Source organism: Cynoglossus semilaevis, chromosome 13, assembly GCF_000523025.1.
Source record: "Cynoglossus semilaevis isolate Cse_v1.0 chromosome 13, Cse_v1.0, whole genome shotgun sequence".
NCBI classification, from domain to species: Eukaryota; Metazoa; Chordata; class Actinopteri; order Pleuronectiformes; family Cynoglossidae; genus Cynoglossus; species Cynoglossus semilaevis.
Genome location: NC_024319.1, coordinates 6,200,833 through 6,220,688, shown reverse-complemented (window position 1 = coordinate 6,220,688; position 19,856 = coordinate 6,200,833). Strand labels below are relative to the sequence as shown.

The following is a 19,856-nucleotide window of genomic DNA, read 5'->3' as shown; positions in this document are numbered from 1 at the left end:
ATGACGGTGACACCCCTGTGCTTCAACGTCAGCCGGCTGTGACGTTTGTCACACCTTTCTACAAAATGACTTTTGGAAAAGCAGATGTATTTTTAGGACATTTGATGTCAGAGCTCCTGTATGAGCGTCATGTGCTCGCATCTCAGCGGAGGAGTTTCAACCCAGCTGTCACGTGGTCCTCAGTTTGACCTTTATGACCAGAGGTCAGATTTTAGGGGATGGAAGAAAAGATAGAAATACCTGAGTGTGAACTGAGTGTCTTCTAAGCCAGTCATTCCCAATCACTGTGAGAAAAATTATCTAATGTCACTTAATTGGTCCCAAAACTATTATTTATTTATTGCAGAAGAAGAAAATCTTTGTGTCTATCTTCAATTCCTGCCAGTATATCAGTATTGTCTTCAACTAAACAGGAGTACATTTTTACTAAATTTAAACAAAAAATGTAATTATATTTCATTATATATACTTTTTGCCAGATTTCTGTTTGGTGGTGTGCCGTGGGGTTTTTCCTGAGGATATATATGTGCCGTGACTCAAAAAAGGTTTGGGAATACTGTTCTAAGCAGTAGTTGTTATTGTACAGTGGAGTGGTGGTTAGCAGCCTTGCCACAGCAGCTACAGCTCTGGTTCAAACCCAGGTGATACCTGATGATTTTCCTGTCAGTATGGGTTTTCCTTCAGGTCACTTGGTTTTCTCCTCTCTATGAAAACATGCAGATTGTGAAGAAGGTAATTTGGAAAATTCACTGTAAGTGTAAAAGGGTTGTTTGTCCCTGGAAAATGAGTGAAGAAATGACTTAGAGTCTCACTAACACCTGATTGGTTTAACTGAGTCGAGCCCATATTATATTAGTCATGAGTTTGAGTCAGTATTTTTGACTTTTATTTTTCATTTTCTTAACCTTTTGACTATTATTGAATCGGACTTTGTTTAATACAACTTTTTATTCCGTAATTCCAATGTTCCTAGTCACAGTAATGACGTTTTCATTCACCGTTACTTCTTTATATTTCAGTGTTGTACCTCTGACTTGTAACTATCATTTTGTATCATTTTTGAACGACTTTTTTTTTTACCTTGTTGACAACGCGTCTTTTGAATACGTACAGTAAATACTTTTTTTTACCTTGTTGACAAAGCGTCTTTTGAATACGTACAGTAAATACTGCGTGTTTTACGGTCACCGGTCATTTGACATTTGGAGATTCGTTCATGAATGAATTCTCATGCCGTGGTTGCTGCTTTTGTCTTTCCACCAACCTTTTTGCGTAATGGCACGGAGGCATCTCCTGGGGTTGCAACCATTTATTTTTAGGACGGAGGAGAAAAAAAAAGGCAGAAAGACAGGAGCGCGATGAAGTGGGTGGGATCGTTTCTCACTCCCTCTCTCTCTCCTCTCCCTCTCTTTCTCTCTCTCAGTGTGCGTGCGTGTGTGTGTGTGTGTGTGTGTGTGTGACGGCGCGTGTGTTATGGTGTGTTTGTGTGTGTCTGCGTGTGTGTGTGAAGTGTATAAGTACAGATCTGTCACTCCGCACTTCACTTTTACGCAGTGGAGATATCGACATCCATTCCGGCCATGAAACTGATAGTGGTGAGTTACCGAGGAGTCCTTACTGTTCCAAGTCAACCATTCAGGATATTCTGGGCTTTGACTTAATCTTAGGGGGGTTTTTTTCTTTTCATTTTTCGTTTTTTTTTTTTTTCTATTGCGAGACCTGGATTAATATTAATGTGCTACGTGAGTCAGCTGGGTGTGTGGATAATTTCACAGAATGAAGAACGATGCAGTGGCACGGTGGTCTTTGGAGACACTGTCTGTGTGTGCAGGTGGTTTGCCTGACGATGATGATGATGATGATGATGAGTTACATTTTTATGCCCGTATGGGACGTTTTAGTTGCAGGTGATTTAAAAAATATTTTTTTAAAAACTGGTTTGGAGGGAAAAAAAGTTCACTACCAGCTCACGTATAGATAATTTATTGATCTAAACTTATGAACAACATAGAATTCTTAAGGACATGAACACGATTTTTAAGGTAGACTTTCCTGGGAGGCATTTCTTTGTATCATGTATATAAAAGTGCAGTATTTGAGGCATATAATTGATATGTGTTTTTAAAACACTAAACATGTGTCTCAAATGTAAATGTGTGCATGGTTTTGGAGCATTTTTCTAGTACTTTAAAAGCTACCTTATATGCATTTATGAACATATTTGTAATAGTGTCATAAGTTTTTATATTTTAAGGTTTTTTATTATTTATTATTTATTGTTATTTATTATTTGATGTTTTCTGCCCATGTTCTTGCCAGTTAAAACATTGAAAGTTAGAGAGGCGGTGGTCACTATTGTCTGAGCCTCTTCTTCTCCATCTGTTTAGTTTATACATCATGGTTGCTGCCTTTTTCACCCTGCATGAACTGTTCAGATGGTCTTTTATAAAAAAAGAAGAAATCATCTGTAAAAGTAGTATAATTTAGAATTAGATATTTGATCTATTGTTGTTTTATAGCTCATCAGTTTGGGCCAAGACAAATCAAGACCCCACCTGCACAAAAGTTTGCAGCAAGCATGCACAGTACAAGAATGAGAAAAATGTAGGAGTATTTTTAGACAAGATATTTTACTGCCGCCCATCTGCAGACAGCATCAGTAAAAACACGTGTAGAGGATGCTGGGAATATTGTATTATACTATACCATGCAGCAGGCCTGCTGTTTTGTAGACACGCTGTGGATTGAAGTGATGATTTGTGTCTGCAGCAGGTGTCTGCTCTCAGCTCTAACCGTTTGTGCTGCAGATATTTACACAGACTGTTGTGTTTCAGTCAAATGCCAGTATTGTCACTCGAAACGACATGTACTGCATGTGTGGTGCTGATTGATATGTTTGCCTATGAGACACAATGGATGCTGTGACTATTGATTTATTACCACAAACGTGGGCCAAAGAACCAGGTTATTAAAGTCCGTGAATGGAGGTTTACTCTGGGCACACTGAGACGTCACTGCTTATAGTATGACCTGCATGAAAAGGCTGAAACTTTACACTCTCAAAATAAAATCACATGGTGGCGTGTTGTTGGCAGATTGTGTTTACCTCAGCATCTGGTACGTTGTGTGTTTGGAGATATGAATTTCCTTCTTTTCAAGGTAAACTACAGAAGTCAGAGCAGTCGTGGTCTTGTTTTTGTTTTGCATTTCTTGCCGTCCGTGTGCGTTGGAGGGTGAGTAGGTGTTGCTTTTGCATGTGTGCATGTATAGATGCGTATCAGCTCATAAACAGTTCATACGTGAAGGACACATAACAATGGACCGCATGATGTCACTTATTTTTAGTTGTTATCTGACCAGAAAATGCCCCAAAAAACAAAAAATAATAATATATATATATAGTACTATACAGTAATATTATACATTGTCTTTTTTTTTTTTTTGGCTGATGACAAATAATTAATTTGTGGAGCAGTACAGCTCTGACTCTGATTCCACATTACACTGAATTGTAATTTCATACATTTCTTCTTACTAATCCACAGCCTGATGGTTTGTGTGCTCGTGTGTTTCCTCTCAAAATCCGTTGCTTGTGTCTTGACTGCCCTTGTACTATTATTTTCTCCTACTGGGGAGTACCAATTTGCCTAAACATGGGCAAATATTTGGCTGATTAAACTATGCTTAACCCCCATTCAGTTACAGAGCTGTGACAGACCAGACTGTATTTCGCCAACTATTTGAGTCATCTAACCAAGCACTTAGTCAGTCTCAACTGTCAACATGAAGCCAACAATTTGGTCCACATTTCCCTGGATTCCAATTTGACGTCTGTTTTTCTGCCTCTCAGTCACCCAGACACTGTGTCCTTCTGTGAAGAGTTCAGTGTTAAAGGGGCATTTTGCAAATATGTGACCAGATACTGGGCTCTGGTTTAGCAGTTGATGCAAGAAGGCACCGTTTGATAAAAGAAATGCTGACGTTCAGAAGTTTGTTTGTTTTCGTTGACGGTTCAAAACCGTTGCCTGCGACCGTCTACAGTCATGTTCGACTGTAGAAAAAAAAAAACCTTGAATTGTCATGTTAAGCATTAATTCTAAGTGTGTTTGCTACTTGACTGAAAAGTAGACTCTCACATACTCTCACAGATATGTTGTGCACGCTCCTCGTGTGGTTGATCTGTCTGCTGAAAAAGCACTCTTTATTTATTTGGGTTGCAAAAGGATGGCAGTAAAAAAAAGACTGACTTGTTGTGGATTCATATTCCACATCTTATTGTGTTTCACTGGACATATTTCACATGATAGCGGTGGAAAACTTGCATTCTCTGGATGTTTTGTAGCTCTCCCTTTTGTTATGGCAGCCAAGTAATACACTGTATAATCTACGGACTGATCTCCACACACACACACACACACACACACACTGTGTATATTTTACTATCCTGGTTCTCTGTATCTGTACAGTTCCCCCTCTCTTGTCTGTGCTGTAGCCGTTGATATCAGTCAACAACTTCCCTAAACTAACACAGTGTTCACATGCAGAAACAGGCAAATCTTTGGAAAGGTCAGTAGGACAGCCACGTCCATGTGAGTGAGGAAGTGAGCGTTGACTTGGCCGCTGGATGCAGATGGTGTGTAAAGGTGCAGGGTCAACACGTTTTAAACAAACAAGTACAAACGTTTATTCAGAAAGCAACGATCACAACTGGAAGTTGCTGCTGCTGCACACCTTACTTCCCTTTTTTCTATCAACTGTACTGATAGCAAAGGGGGGTACATGTGTGTGTGTGTGACTTATTTGCGGTGAAGTCATTTGTTAAAAGGGTGTGTGTCGGTACACTGAGGTTTGTGCGAGGCTGATTAAAAGCAAAGAGCTGCAGCAGAGCAGACAGACACGCAGCTGCCTATCAGTGTTGTGGTCACACACAGCCTTTGATCCTTTTATCTCTTTATTTGTACGACTTCTATTATGAGCACCGTGATGAATGTGATGCAAATGTCTCTGTTGAACATTTGTCAGTCGCTGAGCTTTAACAGCTTACATTTTAACAGGAAGCAGGATTCACACACCCTACTCACCAATCAGTTAATGCAAGACTTGTCCGGCCCGGCACGTCCGTGTGAGCCCAATGTTGGACCAACTAAGACTAGAAGGCTGCAAGGGTTTTAACAGGGGAGATTTTCCATGTGCCCCTTGTCAGCATACCCTCACACTCTGATCACTGAAACCAATATGAATCCTACTTTTAGTCGACTTTAAGCCCAGGTGTTTACTGCAGCGGGTGTCCCCACTTTATGGCTCATTTTTTAGTGGGCCACAGAAAAAGAAATAATAATTTTCTTTATTTGTAAATACTGTTAATCTGTCAATTTGTCAAAAATAATTCCTCTTGTTCTATGTGCTCATCAGTTTTATACACTAGTGCTCCACAGAAAAACCTTGAAAAAGAAATCTTTGTCACTTTACAAAGAAACATTCACGAGCATTAGAAGAATATGCTCAATGTACTGGTTTATTCCTGGGGACGTTGTCCTCTTTGGGAAGAATCAAACACACACTGTCTTCATGACAGAGCAGAGTGACAATGAGTTCAAATCAGTGGTTGTCAAACCGCAAACAGAACCCATAGTTATACCCAGAAAAGGAGGTATAGTTCATTTGATTCTTAGTCTGTTCATTAGCAAAAACCACAGATAGATTTACTTAATCATTGTTAGATAGAAAGAGATGCATCTCTACTGCCATGCATATGAAACATCTTTACTGTTGCACTCGTGACTCAAAGATGTCAAATGATTAAGTTTGTAAAGAACAAAATTAATTAATATTTGAAACTGTACCATAAGCTACAAGGAATTACAATATGTGTCTTGTCCAAAATATATTTATCTTTTGTTTTGTAAAGCACACATTAGCTATCCTAGATAAGTGAAGTTCTTTAGGTCAAATCCATAGGTTTTCAAACATGAAGGATACCAGTGAAAACACACACACACACACGTACACACGTACACACATCTCCAGAGCTGGAATCCCCCCTCAGACCACCTGCGTTCTACAGTTAACTGAAACCATGTGCCTGCTGGTTTGCTTGGTGTCGTGTGGCTCAGTCCTTTTATGCCATGGCTCCTTTCCTCATGCCATTAATTTAAAGCTGACCTCAGGCCAGACGGACTTTGATTCTCCCCTTACTTTGAATGTCACTGTTCATCCACTTCTTACCCTCAGCTCTGTTTGTAGAATGATCTCAAACCCCTCTGTATGGTTTGTGCTAAATTGGTTTCTTTTAGCTACCAACGCACGGCAGGAAACATTTTCTCTTCATATCTGTGACAGTGATTTACAGATTTTCATTGACTTTTAGTCTTTTTTAAATGTGTTTTTATCATGATAATTCAGTCAAAATGTGCTTTAAATATTTTTTTTTCCCAGAGCTGTATGGCCAGTATCGTTGGCAAGTGCATAGTGTTATCAGTGCGATTTATAGTCATTCTCTAGTTTAAAAGATAGAAACGTTTCCTTGTTTTTATTTGTGAATATGAATATAAATCATGACTTTTGCCACGTTCCTGAACCCGTTTCTGTCTTCAGCAGCACGTCCGTGACACAGGATTTATTTCAGCCTGTGTCGAAAAAGCTGAAACCCTCAACTGCAGATATTTTGACAACTGACAGCCGTGTTTAACCAAAGGGCTGGATTTATTGTATGAATTATCACAATTAAAACCATGTGTTGTTGGTGGAAGCGTGTTTATATTTGTGCAGAACAAACTGGGGAAGCTGCTGTTAGAGAAAAGGTCAGTGGAGCATCTTACTGCCAGTAAAACATCTGACTGGAATATCTGTCTGTTGCCTTTTGTGGCTGTTGCCTTTTGTGGCCATTGTGGTCCATCTCCTTGATCCAACTTGGCCTGGTATCACACCATGCTTAACAGCCTGGAATACATGTGTGTCGTTTGTGTCCATCTGAAGGATAACATCTGTAGAATAACACACACGTTTCTTTTTTTTTATTTCTGAAAAATAAAGGAAAAACAATACATAAATAAAAGGTCGACTGCATAAACACAGATTTATGTTGCTCAACTGGCTTCAAATGGGATTTACTGGCAGAGATTACATAAGAAAACTTTCTCAGATGAAGATGATTTGACCAGTGTAAATATGTAGAGATTTTATTTCCTCCTCGGGGAACAAGCAACCGGGTTACATGACAACTCCCCCACCCTTGATGGACAGCTTCACCTCATGCTCTCTTCAGTTACAGTCATTTACATAGCAGGTGCTGTGCCGTGCTTCAGACTGTCTAGACCTGAGTAGCTCAAGGGGAAGAAGGTCTTGTGAGGAACTTAACAGTCAAGTGTGATTCGAATATTTCAATACACCATAAATAACAGAAACACAGAGCATGGAGTTGGTGTGGAGGACTCCTTATAATAAGATGGTAATTTTTTTTAGTTTGTTGAGTAAAATTCAACAAAGTAAATTGTATATGCAGACGCATAACAACAATAGTAGCTAAGTAGTTTGTTCCTTATTTAAGTAACTTTTAAAAAAAACAAAAAAAAAACCTAACCTAACCTAAAAATACCTATATAACATTTCTTCTGTCTCTTTAATAAACATGGGTACTTTTTAAAACCATAGACTGTTTATAAGGCCTGGATGGAGCTACCTCCATTGCAGGCTTTAGTTGAAGGGTGAGGTGTAAAGCCTTGATTACATCTATTTATGCTGATGACACTGAGAAGAAATTAAAACAAAAATGAACCAATAACAATGATGTCAGAATGACAACATTTTTATAAGACGCCCCCTATAGGAATCAACTGGATTATTTCTTGAGTATTATTTCTTAATTTTGAATTTTCCCAAACAACACATTCTGTGTCATAAAAGGACTTTAAAAGTTGACCAGACACATTCAAAAATAAATAAAAAGACACAGACCGACTTTTCTCAAGTTTAATATCCATTACTTTTTTTATACTTAATTTCAATATTATAATAATCTGGATCCACTGTACATTTTTCTTGTGTTAAATGTTGACCCTCAAAGTAGTAAGTAAGCTGTAGTTAGCCAGTGTCAAAGCTAATGAGTTTCCCAACTAAAGCATCCTTCAGCTCTTCTTTGTAAACTGGCTGTGCTGTGTGCAGGATGTGACACTCTCGAGCGCCGCTCTAATGACGCTAACTGTATAATTATGGCTGGCAGTGGCCACTGTCTACTGTGTAATTTGGGTTTCCAGTGGTCGTCCATGATTTCGACAGATGGCAATTTCTGAGGTGACAGGAAGGGTGAAAAGTTCAATATCTCTTTCAGTTGTTGATAGATGGACTCTCACTCACCACAGACCGTCCTCACCCTAAGTCACTTTCAGTTAAAAACTGACATTTGTTTTTACCATATTTACAGAACTACTGTACAGGACGTTGTGTCAGAAGAAGGAGGAAAACAAGGGAAATCATCTCAAAATTTCCCAAGATTTCTGACATTTTTAATTTTACATCATTATCGTTGTTTTCCTTTGAAACGTCATCTTGACTTTGACTGAATCTCAAATCTTTGCAATAGACATATGAACCGAGGTCTATTTAGAGGTGATGAACTCTGTGCTCCGTGAAGAGATTGTAGCTTTGAGCTAATGCCAGATGATAATGACATTCACTCTTAAATTATATCAGTGGTGAATTTTATTATTCCAGCTCCACATTAAATGAGGCAGAACACGTGTAATTGTGCATTAAATTATTTAGGTTGAACTTACCAGCAGTGAATGTTGTGTACTGGTGAAACAGGCCATTGAATTTAATTGCTTAAAATTGCTGTTAATTAGCTACAGTCTGGCCAAAAACAGAGCTGTGTGAAGGATAGTTTTAATCACTTCCACTTTTCCTGAGGCGAATTGGCTGTAATGAGAGGAAGATTCACTTCCGCAGAAATGTCTCATCCTGACCTAAATTAGAGCAACAAGTGTAACCAAACCCATGTTCGAAGAAGAAGAAAAAAAAGAGCACGACCTAAGGTCAGTCCAGAGTTAACTCTATATCCTCCAGATGTTTGGGAATCATTGGATGTGGTCTCGGAGCTTAATATTGTGTACATACTCTTCTTCATTTGCAGAGCACGACTGTGATTATGGGTTTGATTGCCAATGGGGCCACCCATGCTCCAAACAAACGCATGCAGTAACGACACTGCACAGATAGTCCGGGTGGAAGAAAGCCACCAAATGTCATGCTCAGAGGTCGATAGGTTTTGCTGGGAAAAACCGCTGCGCTGTCAAGTTTGTTTGAAGCTTGGGTTTCTGTTATGCTGTGTTTAAACCCGTCCATCTACTTTTACTAATGACTTCTGAAAAGAAGGCAAAAATAGAAAAAGTGGGACTGCCTTTCTTTGCATTTGCCAACTGAACCCCATTAAAAAAAGCTGGTTTGACTGAAGATTGAAAAACAAGTAAGTTCTGGTAAGGACATTTTCTGGTACTGACCCAGTGGCAAGGATATAATGGTTTGGAGACACAGTGGTAGAATGGTTAGTGCTACTGCCTTACAGCAGCAGGGTCTGTCTGTCTATCTGTCTATCTGTCTGTCTGTCTGTCTGTCTATCTGTCTGTCTGTCTATCTATTGACTGTTGGGTTGGCCCCCAGCCTGTACCCCACAGTTAACTACATTAGGCAGTAGCAGATCTCCCCCAGGACTCAACACTTTGGGCCAAACCTCACAAGGAATTGTCTTTTGAGTTTAACTTGTCAAAGAATTTAGGGCCCTTTTCTGAGTACTATTAAAATAAATACTATTCGGAAAAGATTCAGATAGTCAAGGTTGGAATCTGCTGAAGATTGCACTATCAATGACCACAGCAAAATTGTCACTTAAAACCCTATTCTGTGCCTTCACTTCTCATGCAATACATGATGATTTAGTCCTCTGGGTCCATGACTGTCAGAGAGACAGACTGAAAGACTCTTCAAATGCATTTCCAGTATGCATTTGTGGAGGATTCAACTTAAGGTCAGGTGTCCAGTAGGGGTCAGACCAGGCTCACTTTTGCAAATTTACAAGCTGCCATTAAGATTAAAATGATGACAAGTATATGAAGCAGAATTTTTAAAAATACTTTCATGTATTATGATATAATATATATTACATATAAACATACAGTATACATCCACCTGTTGTTGACATATTTGTCTTTCTCTTTAGCATATACAGAAAAAATGTATTTGCCTGTAAGTATAGTTTGACAGTCTTAGTATTGTTTTTACAGAATCACATCCTGTTTCTGAATGGTGGCAGTAACACCTAATGTGCTCCTTATGTCCAGTCCAGTGTTGTTAAAAGTTTTTCATCTTTCACATTGATACCAATTAAATGTAATTATCCCTGAGTGGGCGGGTGTCCAGTGACCCCACAATCGGGATGCGGCCTATCTTGCCTCAGTCCAACTATTTTTGGAGTGTGGTCATTTTTATGAGTAAGTTAATCCTGCACTCTTGTGGACAAATTATCTTTTAGCACTGTTGATGGCATAGCTACGACTTTTCAAACAACATTTCCATAGTTGTGGATTTTAAAAAATTTAGAAGGCTCTGAAAAACTTTATTACATGATCAAAAGTACACACAAACGGGAAGAAGAGAATGGAGTGTGGCAGGTAAAGTGGCTGAGTTTTTGTCTGTTGGTGGGAAAAGCCCAGCATCATCCAACAGTTCTACTTCTGAGCAGCAGCCAGGAGCGCAGACCACAGAGAACACGAGCCAAAACTGAGTAAGAAGATCAATGGACATCAGGAACAGTGTGCGCACACAGTCAGTCTGAACATAATAGAAATCTGATGTACAGAAGTATGGTGGTGATTACTTTAACAAGGTCTTTATTAGCCCCAAGTTAATTATGCTTTCGGGATACTTTGGATGTAGGACAGTGCAATTTAGTTAAATCTGTTTAGTCTATTGGCTAATTTAGACAAATACTTTCTCTATATATAATCTAAGCAGCAACTGGCCCACTTTTAGCCAACCTGGTCTTGTTTAAGCTCTCTTTTCAGCATTCTTTAGCTAATGCTCAGTTTACTATTTTTTAAACTATTTGTGGTTGTGTCCCAGAATGATGTTTTTGTTTTTTTAATCATTCCAACTTTTTTTCTGTCTACTTTAAAGCTGACTTTATTTTTAGCTGAAAACATTGGTTAACAGTTTAGCAACATCAGGCTTTTAGCTACTGTATTTCTAGAACTCTTATTAGCTAGCTTTTTTTTGCTTATTTGGAAGCGACCAGTTAGTAATAACATTTTTGTTAAGTGTTTGCTACTATATGTCTTGTTAATTTTAGCTAACACTTTTATTAAACATCTTTCAAATATCAAAGCAGTCAAATTGAAACAATACAGCAAAGGCCTCATGCAAACAGATCTTAAATAATAATAAACAATTTCACCTATTATTTCAGCCAGTATGCACACTCATGAACATTTACTGGCTGAAAATAATTGAATCCTAATAAGGAAGCATTTTCTATCACATCTGGACAGCAGGTGGCACCGACCAGCTGCACGGCTGCGTATCAACGATGATGATCTTCTAATATCACAATCTGAGATTTGACAAAAAGGAAGAAAAAAAGGAGTTCCTAAAATAATGACACGTGAACTTCTTTTAAAGAGAGAGCTCACATCTAATATATTCAGGCGTATATGTATCAAAAGTATTTTTTATTTAACCGGAACAGAAACACGCGACCGCACAGTTTGTGACGGTAAATCGAATGGGAAAGCGTTTCATTATTTCAATAAGTGGAAGAAATGGAGTTCATCTCAGGTCTTTTTGTAGAAAATCGTGCTGACAGCACAGCTCCGTGTGTCGTTTAAGGTAAAGGGCTGGTTTTGTTTCCAGAAAAACTGATATGCTGACGGTTCGTTTAACCGCAGCTTACTGGTTCTTCCCAGAGCTGTTTTCTATAAATCACACCGAATTCCATTTTCTTTTTTCTACTTCTGTTCGTCGATTTACATGATTAATCGGTCATTATGAACAAATCAGTGTTAACAACTGAGTTATCAGTTTCTGACGTAGGCCTCCATGTCTCACAGCTCTTCACAGCATCTCTGTCCTGGACCCTGCAGCAGCAGGCTCTACCTCCGAAGTACCAGTACTGGGACCCGCTGACGTCGGAACTCCTGCTGTGTGACAAGTGTGCTCCTGGGACGGCAGTGAAGCGACACTGCACCGCCGACACACCCACGGAGTGTCAGCCCTGTCCTGAGAGACACTTTGCTGAAAACTGGCACTGGGGGGATTCCTGCCAATACTGCACCTCGGTACGCGAAATACACAGTAATACAGTTTCTTCATAGACACGTGTGTACTTGAAGGAAGTTTTTTGTTTTTGTTTTACTTTACTTCAGCTAGTACTCTCACCAAACTTAAACCTGGTAAGATTATTCAAGCTTTTTCCCCCAAAATGTAAAAAAAAATTCAAAGGAATATGACTCCAGGCATTAGAAGAGGCAAACAAGCAGGTTGTAACGTGTTTAGAGTTTAATTTTAATATTTAAAAGAAAAAAAATCAAAGCTAATAACAGATTTTCATTTTATCAAAGAACGTTTCAACTTAGCTTCTTATCAATATATATTATACTATTTTTGGCTCATACTAATACCACTGTATATCCTGTTTATCTGTTAGTACATGTGCCTAGTAGTACTGTACTGTATGTCTCATCTGTAAATGCATCAGCTCCACCCAGTGGCCGTAGGTCCACAGTGTCTCACAGTGACCTTCTGTGTCTCCCGTGTTCAGGTGTGTAAAGAGAGGCAGTTGGTGAAGCAGCACTGTAACAGCACACATGACCAGGTCTGTGAGTGTGCGCCGGGATTTCACCTAGTGGTGGAGTTCTGCATCACACACAGCACCTGTACACCTGGCTATGGAGTGACAGCCTTAGGTAAGCCACGTCATGACTGTAAGAGTAATTGTCAGGGTTTGTGGCCCTTGAACATCATATTATATGTAACAGATGGTGTTTATACAAAAACTTCAGAATTCATATTTAGAATTTAATATGTGTAAACTACGAGAGGTGTGTAATGGATGGGTGGATGGAGTTTGTTGGTAGATCATAGGTGGGTGATTAGGTAGGTGGGTGATTTGGCTGCATGGGTTTGTGAATGGATGGTTGGAGGAGTTTTTGATGGATGGATGGGTGGGTTTATGGATGGATGACTATTGGATGAATTTTTTTGTTGAATGAATGGATAGATGGATGGGTTTGGATTGGTGGATAGATAGATTTTATTTGTTTTATGGATGTCCAGTAAGTTAGTGAGGTTTTCTGAAAACACACTGTAACCATGATTCAGATGTGACCTGAAGTTTTATTCAGTTGCTGTACTTGTGTCCCTTTACTATGGGTAACATGTAGACGTGCTGCTGCTGAACTGGAATAGAATCTGATACATGTGCTGTAGCTGTAGTCCAAACAGGCTCTGTGCTCCTCAGACCTGAATTCCAACTCTTCATCGATTAAAATAACATTTCTGTGGACGCCGGTCAAAGTCAGACCCCCGCACGGCTGACGCTGGTGAAAGATGAGACGAGAATTTCCACTACATTCTATCTTCTCCAAACAGACTGACTACAGTGCATACTGAAGCTGTGTAGACATGACTTGACACTTCAGGGGATTCCCCTCTTTGAAACTCTAAGACTCATTATGTAATGCTCTGCACTGTGGTTCAGACTTGGGACCACAGACATGTTAGAAAAGTCTCTCTGCCACACATGCCTTTTATGACTCCGTTCCTTCATTTCCACTCAATGTGTTCTGTTTCACTTTTTTTTCCATTTATATTTCAAGTACTGTTTTAGTATTGTGTTTAATTTGTGTAACTGTACAGTCTGCCCTACAGGCGGCACTGTAAATGATGGTTTGAATGACACTGACAGGAGTCGAATATATTGATGGCATTTAAAACTACAGCTTTTTGCGGCCAATGGAATGGTTTTACATCATTTTATTTAACATATTTAGTCCAGTCCCTGAGATTATCATTCCAACTTTTTTACTTTGATTGATTAGACTTTTTACTACAAACACACAACATACATTTCTAGTGGTTGAGTGCCAGTTTTAGAATTAAGTTTATGTAATAAATGTAAACAATAAATATCAATTTAAGAAAGAACGAGCAAAGGTGAATTAAAAAAAATTATCTAATTTATTTAATGGAAATTGATTTTAAGAATCTATTCATAAATTAACTAAGAGGAATTCTAGCTAATGGTGTTAATTTTGTAAGTATTGTATGACTAGTTTACCAGTTAAAGAGGATGTAGGTTTAAATGTCAGCAGTCTGACATTTAAACTCATATCTTGTCAGATGCTGACATGATTTTTCTAACACACACGGTGAGCTGACACATTTGAGAACCTCACAGCCTGAGCGCTGCAGGAAACGTGTGCACATTGCCGTATGCACGATCAGCAGCAGGTGGTTTCTTGTTTCGCTGCTGAATATTAAAAAGTAAGAAGGCAGTTTATTGTGAGAGCGGGAAACAGTCAAAGGTGAAACGCTCAGTGCTTCCACTCTAACGCGTCAGAGATAAAAATAAAGAGGATGTGGATGACTGTGGTTTGGTACGACTTAATCATTTGCATTATTTCACTGTTAGTCATTGTGGTCGGTACTGAGTCATAGTCAACTGATGACCTATTATTTCTAGTATTAGCTCCTAGTATGTTAAAGAGGGAATCTTTATTAGTTATAGTAAAGAAAAATCAAATACATTTGTGCTGTCCTGATACCAATTTGTACAAACGCATATAAGTATGAGTTTTATCTTTATTTTGTTTAAGTTTAATTAAGTTTTAACAGAGCCAAACCACAACCAACAACAACGCCGGGTAGAAAAATGCTTACAGTCAGTTTTATTTTATTTTCATTACCAGAAGGTTGTTTCAATCCAAAAATGTAAAAACCAGTATTTCTGTATAAAACGACACATCTTCAAAGTGGCACTGTTGTCACATTAGACAGATCAGTCAGTAAAACTAAGATCAAAATAAAAACAAATATTATTAGAAAAATAAAGATAAAAAAAAGTCTCCATAGTGAGATGGAAAGTGAGCAGAGCTTTTACACCAATAGCTCATTTACAGTCTGTAGAACCCAGTGTCTGCTGTTCTCCACTGACCAGCGTCTACCCTGTTGTTTTTGTATTCTGAGCTCAGCTACGTCTCTGTTTATATCATAACAAACCAATGAGGAACTACACTCTGAACTGCAGCAGAGAAACACTGACTTCTGCAAAACTGCTCGTTATTGGGTCGATGGATCTGCTATTTTTCAATGAAATAGATAGATATTAAATATGAGAGGCAATATACAAATAATACAAATGTGGTTTTGTATGAGGAAGTCAGGAGTGGCAGAGAAGTATGATAGTTTGATGCAGGACATGTATGAGAATAGTACAACAGTAGTGAGGTGTGCTGTTGGAAGGACAGAAGACTTCAAGGTGGAGGTGGGACTACATCAAGGATCGGCCCTGAGCCCCTTCTTGTTTGCTTTGGTGATGGACAGATTGACAGATGAGGTCAGACAGGAGTCCACATGGACTATGTTGTTTGCAGATGACATTGTGATCTGTAGTGAGAGTAGGCAGCAGCTAGAAGAGAACCTAGAGAGGTGGAGGTTTGCACTAGAAAGAAGAGGAATGAAGGTCAGCCGCAGCAAGACAGAGTACATGTGTGTAAACGAAAGGGAGCACAATGAAATAGTGAGGCTACAAGGAGCAGAGGTGGTGAAGGTGCAGGAGTTTAGGTACTTAGGATCAACTGTTCAGAGCAGCAGAGACTGTCGAAGAGAGGTGAAGAATAGAGTACAGGCAGGATGGAACAGCTGGAGAAAAGTGTCAGGAGTGATCTGTGACAGAAGAGTGTCAGCTAAGGTGAAGGGAAAGGTTTACAGGACGGTGGTGAGACCAGCCATGATGTATGGTTTAGAGACGGTAACAATAGGCAGAAGACAGGAGGCGGAGCTGGAGGTGGCAGAGTTAAAGATGCTAAGATTCTCTTTAGGAGTGACAAGAATGGACAGGATCAGGAATGAGGTCATTAGAGGGACAACACAGACAGGAAGGTTTGGAGAAAAAGCTAGAGAAGCCAGATTGAGATGGTTTGGACATGTGCAGAGGAGGGACAGTGGATACATTGGTAGAAGAATGTTAGAGATGGAGCTACCAGGTAGGAGAAAGAGAGGAAGACCAAAGAGGAGATATATGGATGCAGTGAGGGAGGACATGCAGATAGTTGGAGTCAGAGTAGGAGATGCAGAGAACAGGGAGAGATGGAAATCAATGATTTGCTGTGGCAACCCCTGAAAAAGGGACAAAGCCAGAAGAAAAAGAAGAAGACAAATAATAAGCTTGTTTTTTATGTAAAAGTGCAGTATAAGCTGCTATGTGCATTCATTCTCCAAAGGTCTGGTTATTCAGTATTTAGTATTCGTTTAGTTTTATTTTAATATTTTTTTACCCTCTTGCATTTAAGATCTTGTTTTTATTGCTGCAGTGTCTTTATCCCTGTTGCTAAAAAAACTTGTGGAAATCTGCTTTAAATGCAATAGTCAGAGCAGATAAGGTGTAAAGTAACGGTAGCTGGGAGCATGGAGGGATCCAGTGAACTTTTTTTTCTGCTTAAACAACAGTTCTGACATTTAGTCAGCACCACAATTTTGACAACTTTTCTGCCTGTCAGACAGATAAACGAGCAAATAAATGAAACTGTGGCACCGACACATGTCATTACAGTCATACCTACAGTACTCAAGCGTTGTGGTGAGCCAGAAAAAACGGAACCTATAGTCGTGTAGCGTAGTGTAATGAGTCATACTAAGACTCACATATCCGTCATCCGTTGTTCTCATGGGGTGTTCTCATGTTAACCTGGTCATAGTTCTTGGAATCACCTCTTGTCTCGCTTGACGAGCAAAATGGTGTAGGTCATGTTCACATTGTGGAAAATGCTGAGAAGGGTTGAAAATTGAGGGCATGAAAAATCTGAAATTACAGTGTTTTTTTTTTTTTTGTTTTTTTTTTAACATTTTCCAGTAATGTTTTACGATCTTTGAGATTAAAACATCACTCAGTGGCTGCTGTTTATTTTTCCCCTGCAGGAACTCCGGTCTCTGACACTGTCTGTGAGCCGTGTCCCCCTGGTTATTTCTCTGCCGTCAACTCAGTCTCTGATCCATGTCAGCCCCACACTAACTGCTCAGACTTGGGCCTGAAGACTCTGCGATGGGGCACCACCACTTCAGACAGTGTCTGTCAGGACAAGGCAGCCACGCTGCAGTGCTCTCAGCATCACAGTCTGTGCCAAACTGGTGAGAAAAAAATAGAAAATAAAACACACAATATTTCTATGACTGGTAGCTGGTATGGCCCAAAAAGTTTTGAAGGTTAAAACCAGGGTAGAGATATCCACAGTGAACACACACATGCACACATGATAATGATTTTGACTAAACCTCAACTGTTGACAACCTGAAATCAACCAGAAGTGAATGAGTTTAGACATGTGGTAATTTTCATTCCTGGAGGAAGGGGATTTCCTCGGTCAGGTCTGTCGTCCAAATTCCATTCTTTTCACAATTTCTGTGCGTGCCTGAAAAACCAAATATACGAGAAAGAAGTCAGAGAAGCTCAGGGTGAATGGGGTGTTTATAGCACTACTGTACTGGATCAATTACTCCTTTAGCTGTCACATCCTCCGACTGCAGCAACAAAGGAAACTGAGTCAGGCAGGAACGAGAACACAAAAGTCGGTTCGTCTTTGTTACTCAGACCTCAGCCAGGAACGATGTCGGCAATTAATTAAAGGAAGAAAAGCCTCAGATATGACACAGGAGAATCAAAGAGCTGGGAAATTTGGGAAATCCGAGCCGCTGAAGAGCACATGTGCAGATGTAGGCACATCCATGCATGCTCCACACAGCACTTGGAATCAATCACACCGTGCCGTTATCCCTCAGGGAGTGTGATGCTCTCCTCAAACATTCATTCACAAATTTCCTTCCTGCAGACTACACAACCACAGATCGTTTGTGGCGAATCCTGGAACAGTTTAGCGGGTTTTTGGGGCAACAATGTAAAATTGAAAGCAGTTGGGATTCCCAGAGTTGCGATGTGTTTTGAATTAAACAAAGGGATGTTAGTGTGAAATAAAACCGAGTCCTACTTACAACATCCGGACATGAAAGACAGAAGAGCCCAAGTCTCTTTACACATTACAGACAGTGGCACCAAGATCACTTTGTCTGTGTTTGCCGTGTTCGACAGTTCTGTCAGAGAATGATTTCACACTGTCTGACAGTTTCAGTTTTGATATTTCTTCTACTTCAACTGCTGTTAAATTTACAGTTTTTGGACAGCAAGACAATTATGGAACAATGAAGTACGAACATCTTGTTATGATTTTTTCTCCTTGTCTGTGTTTAGTGACTGCTGCAGTGAGAGGCTCAGGCAAAATTGATTTGTCAGGCTATGGGTAACAATGGCAGTCATGCAGAAGTTGTGATCACATGATCAGGTGATGCTGTAAAGAAGCACATGGACAAATTCCATGACGTATGGAAATGTTGTTGTGTAAACACAAACCAATTTTCCATTTTCACGTGTGTGGAACAACATACGTTCAAATGTCTCTTTTTTTTTTGTGTCTTCCTCACTGTTTTAGGCTGCAAATTCTGGGCTTTTTAAACTGATATGTGTGCTGAATTATTATTGTTGCTCTTTTGTTGAGAGACTGTGATTAATCTGTGATTAGTCATGTGATTAATCACAATTTAAATTTTTTAATCGTTTTTGGTTACTTCTTAGATGTTGTTCATTTAATTGTAAAGTATAAATAAACCTCTTAACTAAGTGTTAATATGTTTTAAGCAATGTAATCAGTTCAATCAACACCTTAAGAGCCATTTTTTTTGCCATGTTCTTTAGATGTGACTCTGTGTGAGGAGGCCGTCTTCCAGTCTCTTGCTTCACTGAAGTTGCCCTCTATGCCCCTGGAGCGGCTGTTAGAGAGTCTCCCTGGTCGAAAAGTGGATCGTAAGAGCTTGGAGAGCCTGAAGAAGGCCTGCTCTCCTCACCAGCAGGTCTTCCACCTGCTGCGACTATGGAGGGAGCAGAACAAGGACCAGGACAAGCTGTACAGAATCATACAAGGTTTGGATCAGTACCGCTGAAACTGTTGTTCTCCAGATGTCAGTCCCAGATTAATATTGTATTGTAATATTGTTGTTATATCTGCGTTTGTGTCCCTTCAGGTGTTAACCACTGTGAAAAGAAGGTGTCCCGCTGCCACGGCCTGAAGAACCTGACTCTAGAAGATCTACTAACAGTAGCCAACAGCCTTCCTGGGGAAAGAGATCAGCATGCAGACGTTCAGGCGGTGTTCACTTCCTGTTTGCCCCGACAGTACATCGTTGAGATTCTTCACCTCTGGAAATCAGCTAACTACAATTTAGATCTAGTCAAAGGTCTGTATCACAGTCTGAGGGTGTTGCGCAGCCAGGGGGCGCCACGCTATCTGTTTAAAATCTTAAAGAAGATCAGTCGCATCATTGGGACTACGTCTTCACATAAGATGTACGAGAAACAGTTTGTCAACATGCTATGTTTCAAGGCCCATAAACCATTAAATGAATAGGAAAACTAGGGATAAAAACACAAATAGACACTAATGCGTCATTGTACAATTAAAACACAACCCACAGTCAACACAAATCTGTAATTTTGACAATTGAAAGAAAAAGAAACTTATATTTTTGCATTCTTCAGACGAAGACCG

General features: G+C 39.5%; 1 protein-coding gene across 1 annotated transcript; it reads left to right on the top strand.

Moving 5' to 3' along the window:
* The first annotated feature begins 1,239 nt into the window (after positions 1-1,239).
* On the top strand, positions 1,240-19,856 carry LOC103388323 (tumor necrosis factor receptor superfamily member 11B). The gene is made up of 6 exons (XM_008323255.3): positions 1,240-1,595; positions 12,096-12,323; positions 12,806-12,950; positions 17,182-17,391; positions 19,007-19,231; positions 19,333-19,856. The coding sequence occupies exons 1-6, from the start codon at positions 1,581-1,583 to the stop codon at positions 19,713-19,715; spliced, it is 1,206 nt and encodes a 401-aa protein (XP_008321477.1). The 5' UTR covers positions 1,240-1,580; the 3' UTR covers positions 19,716-19,856.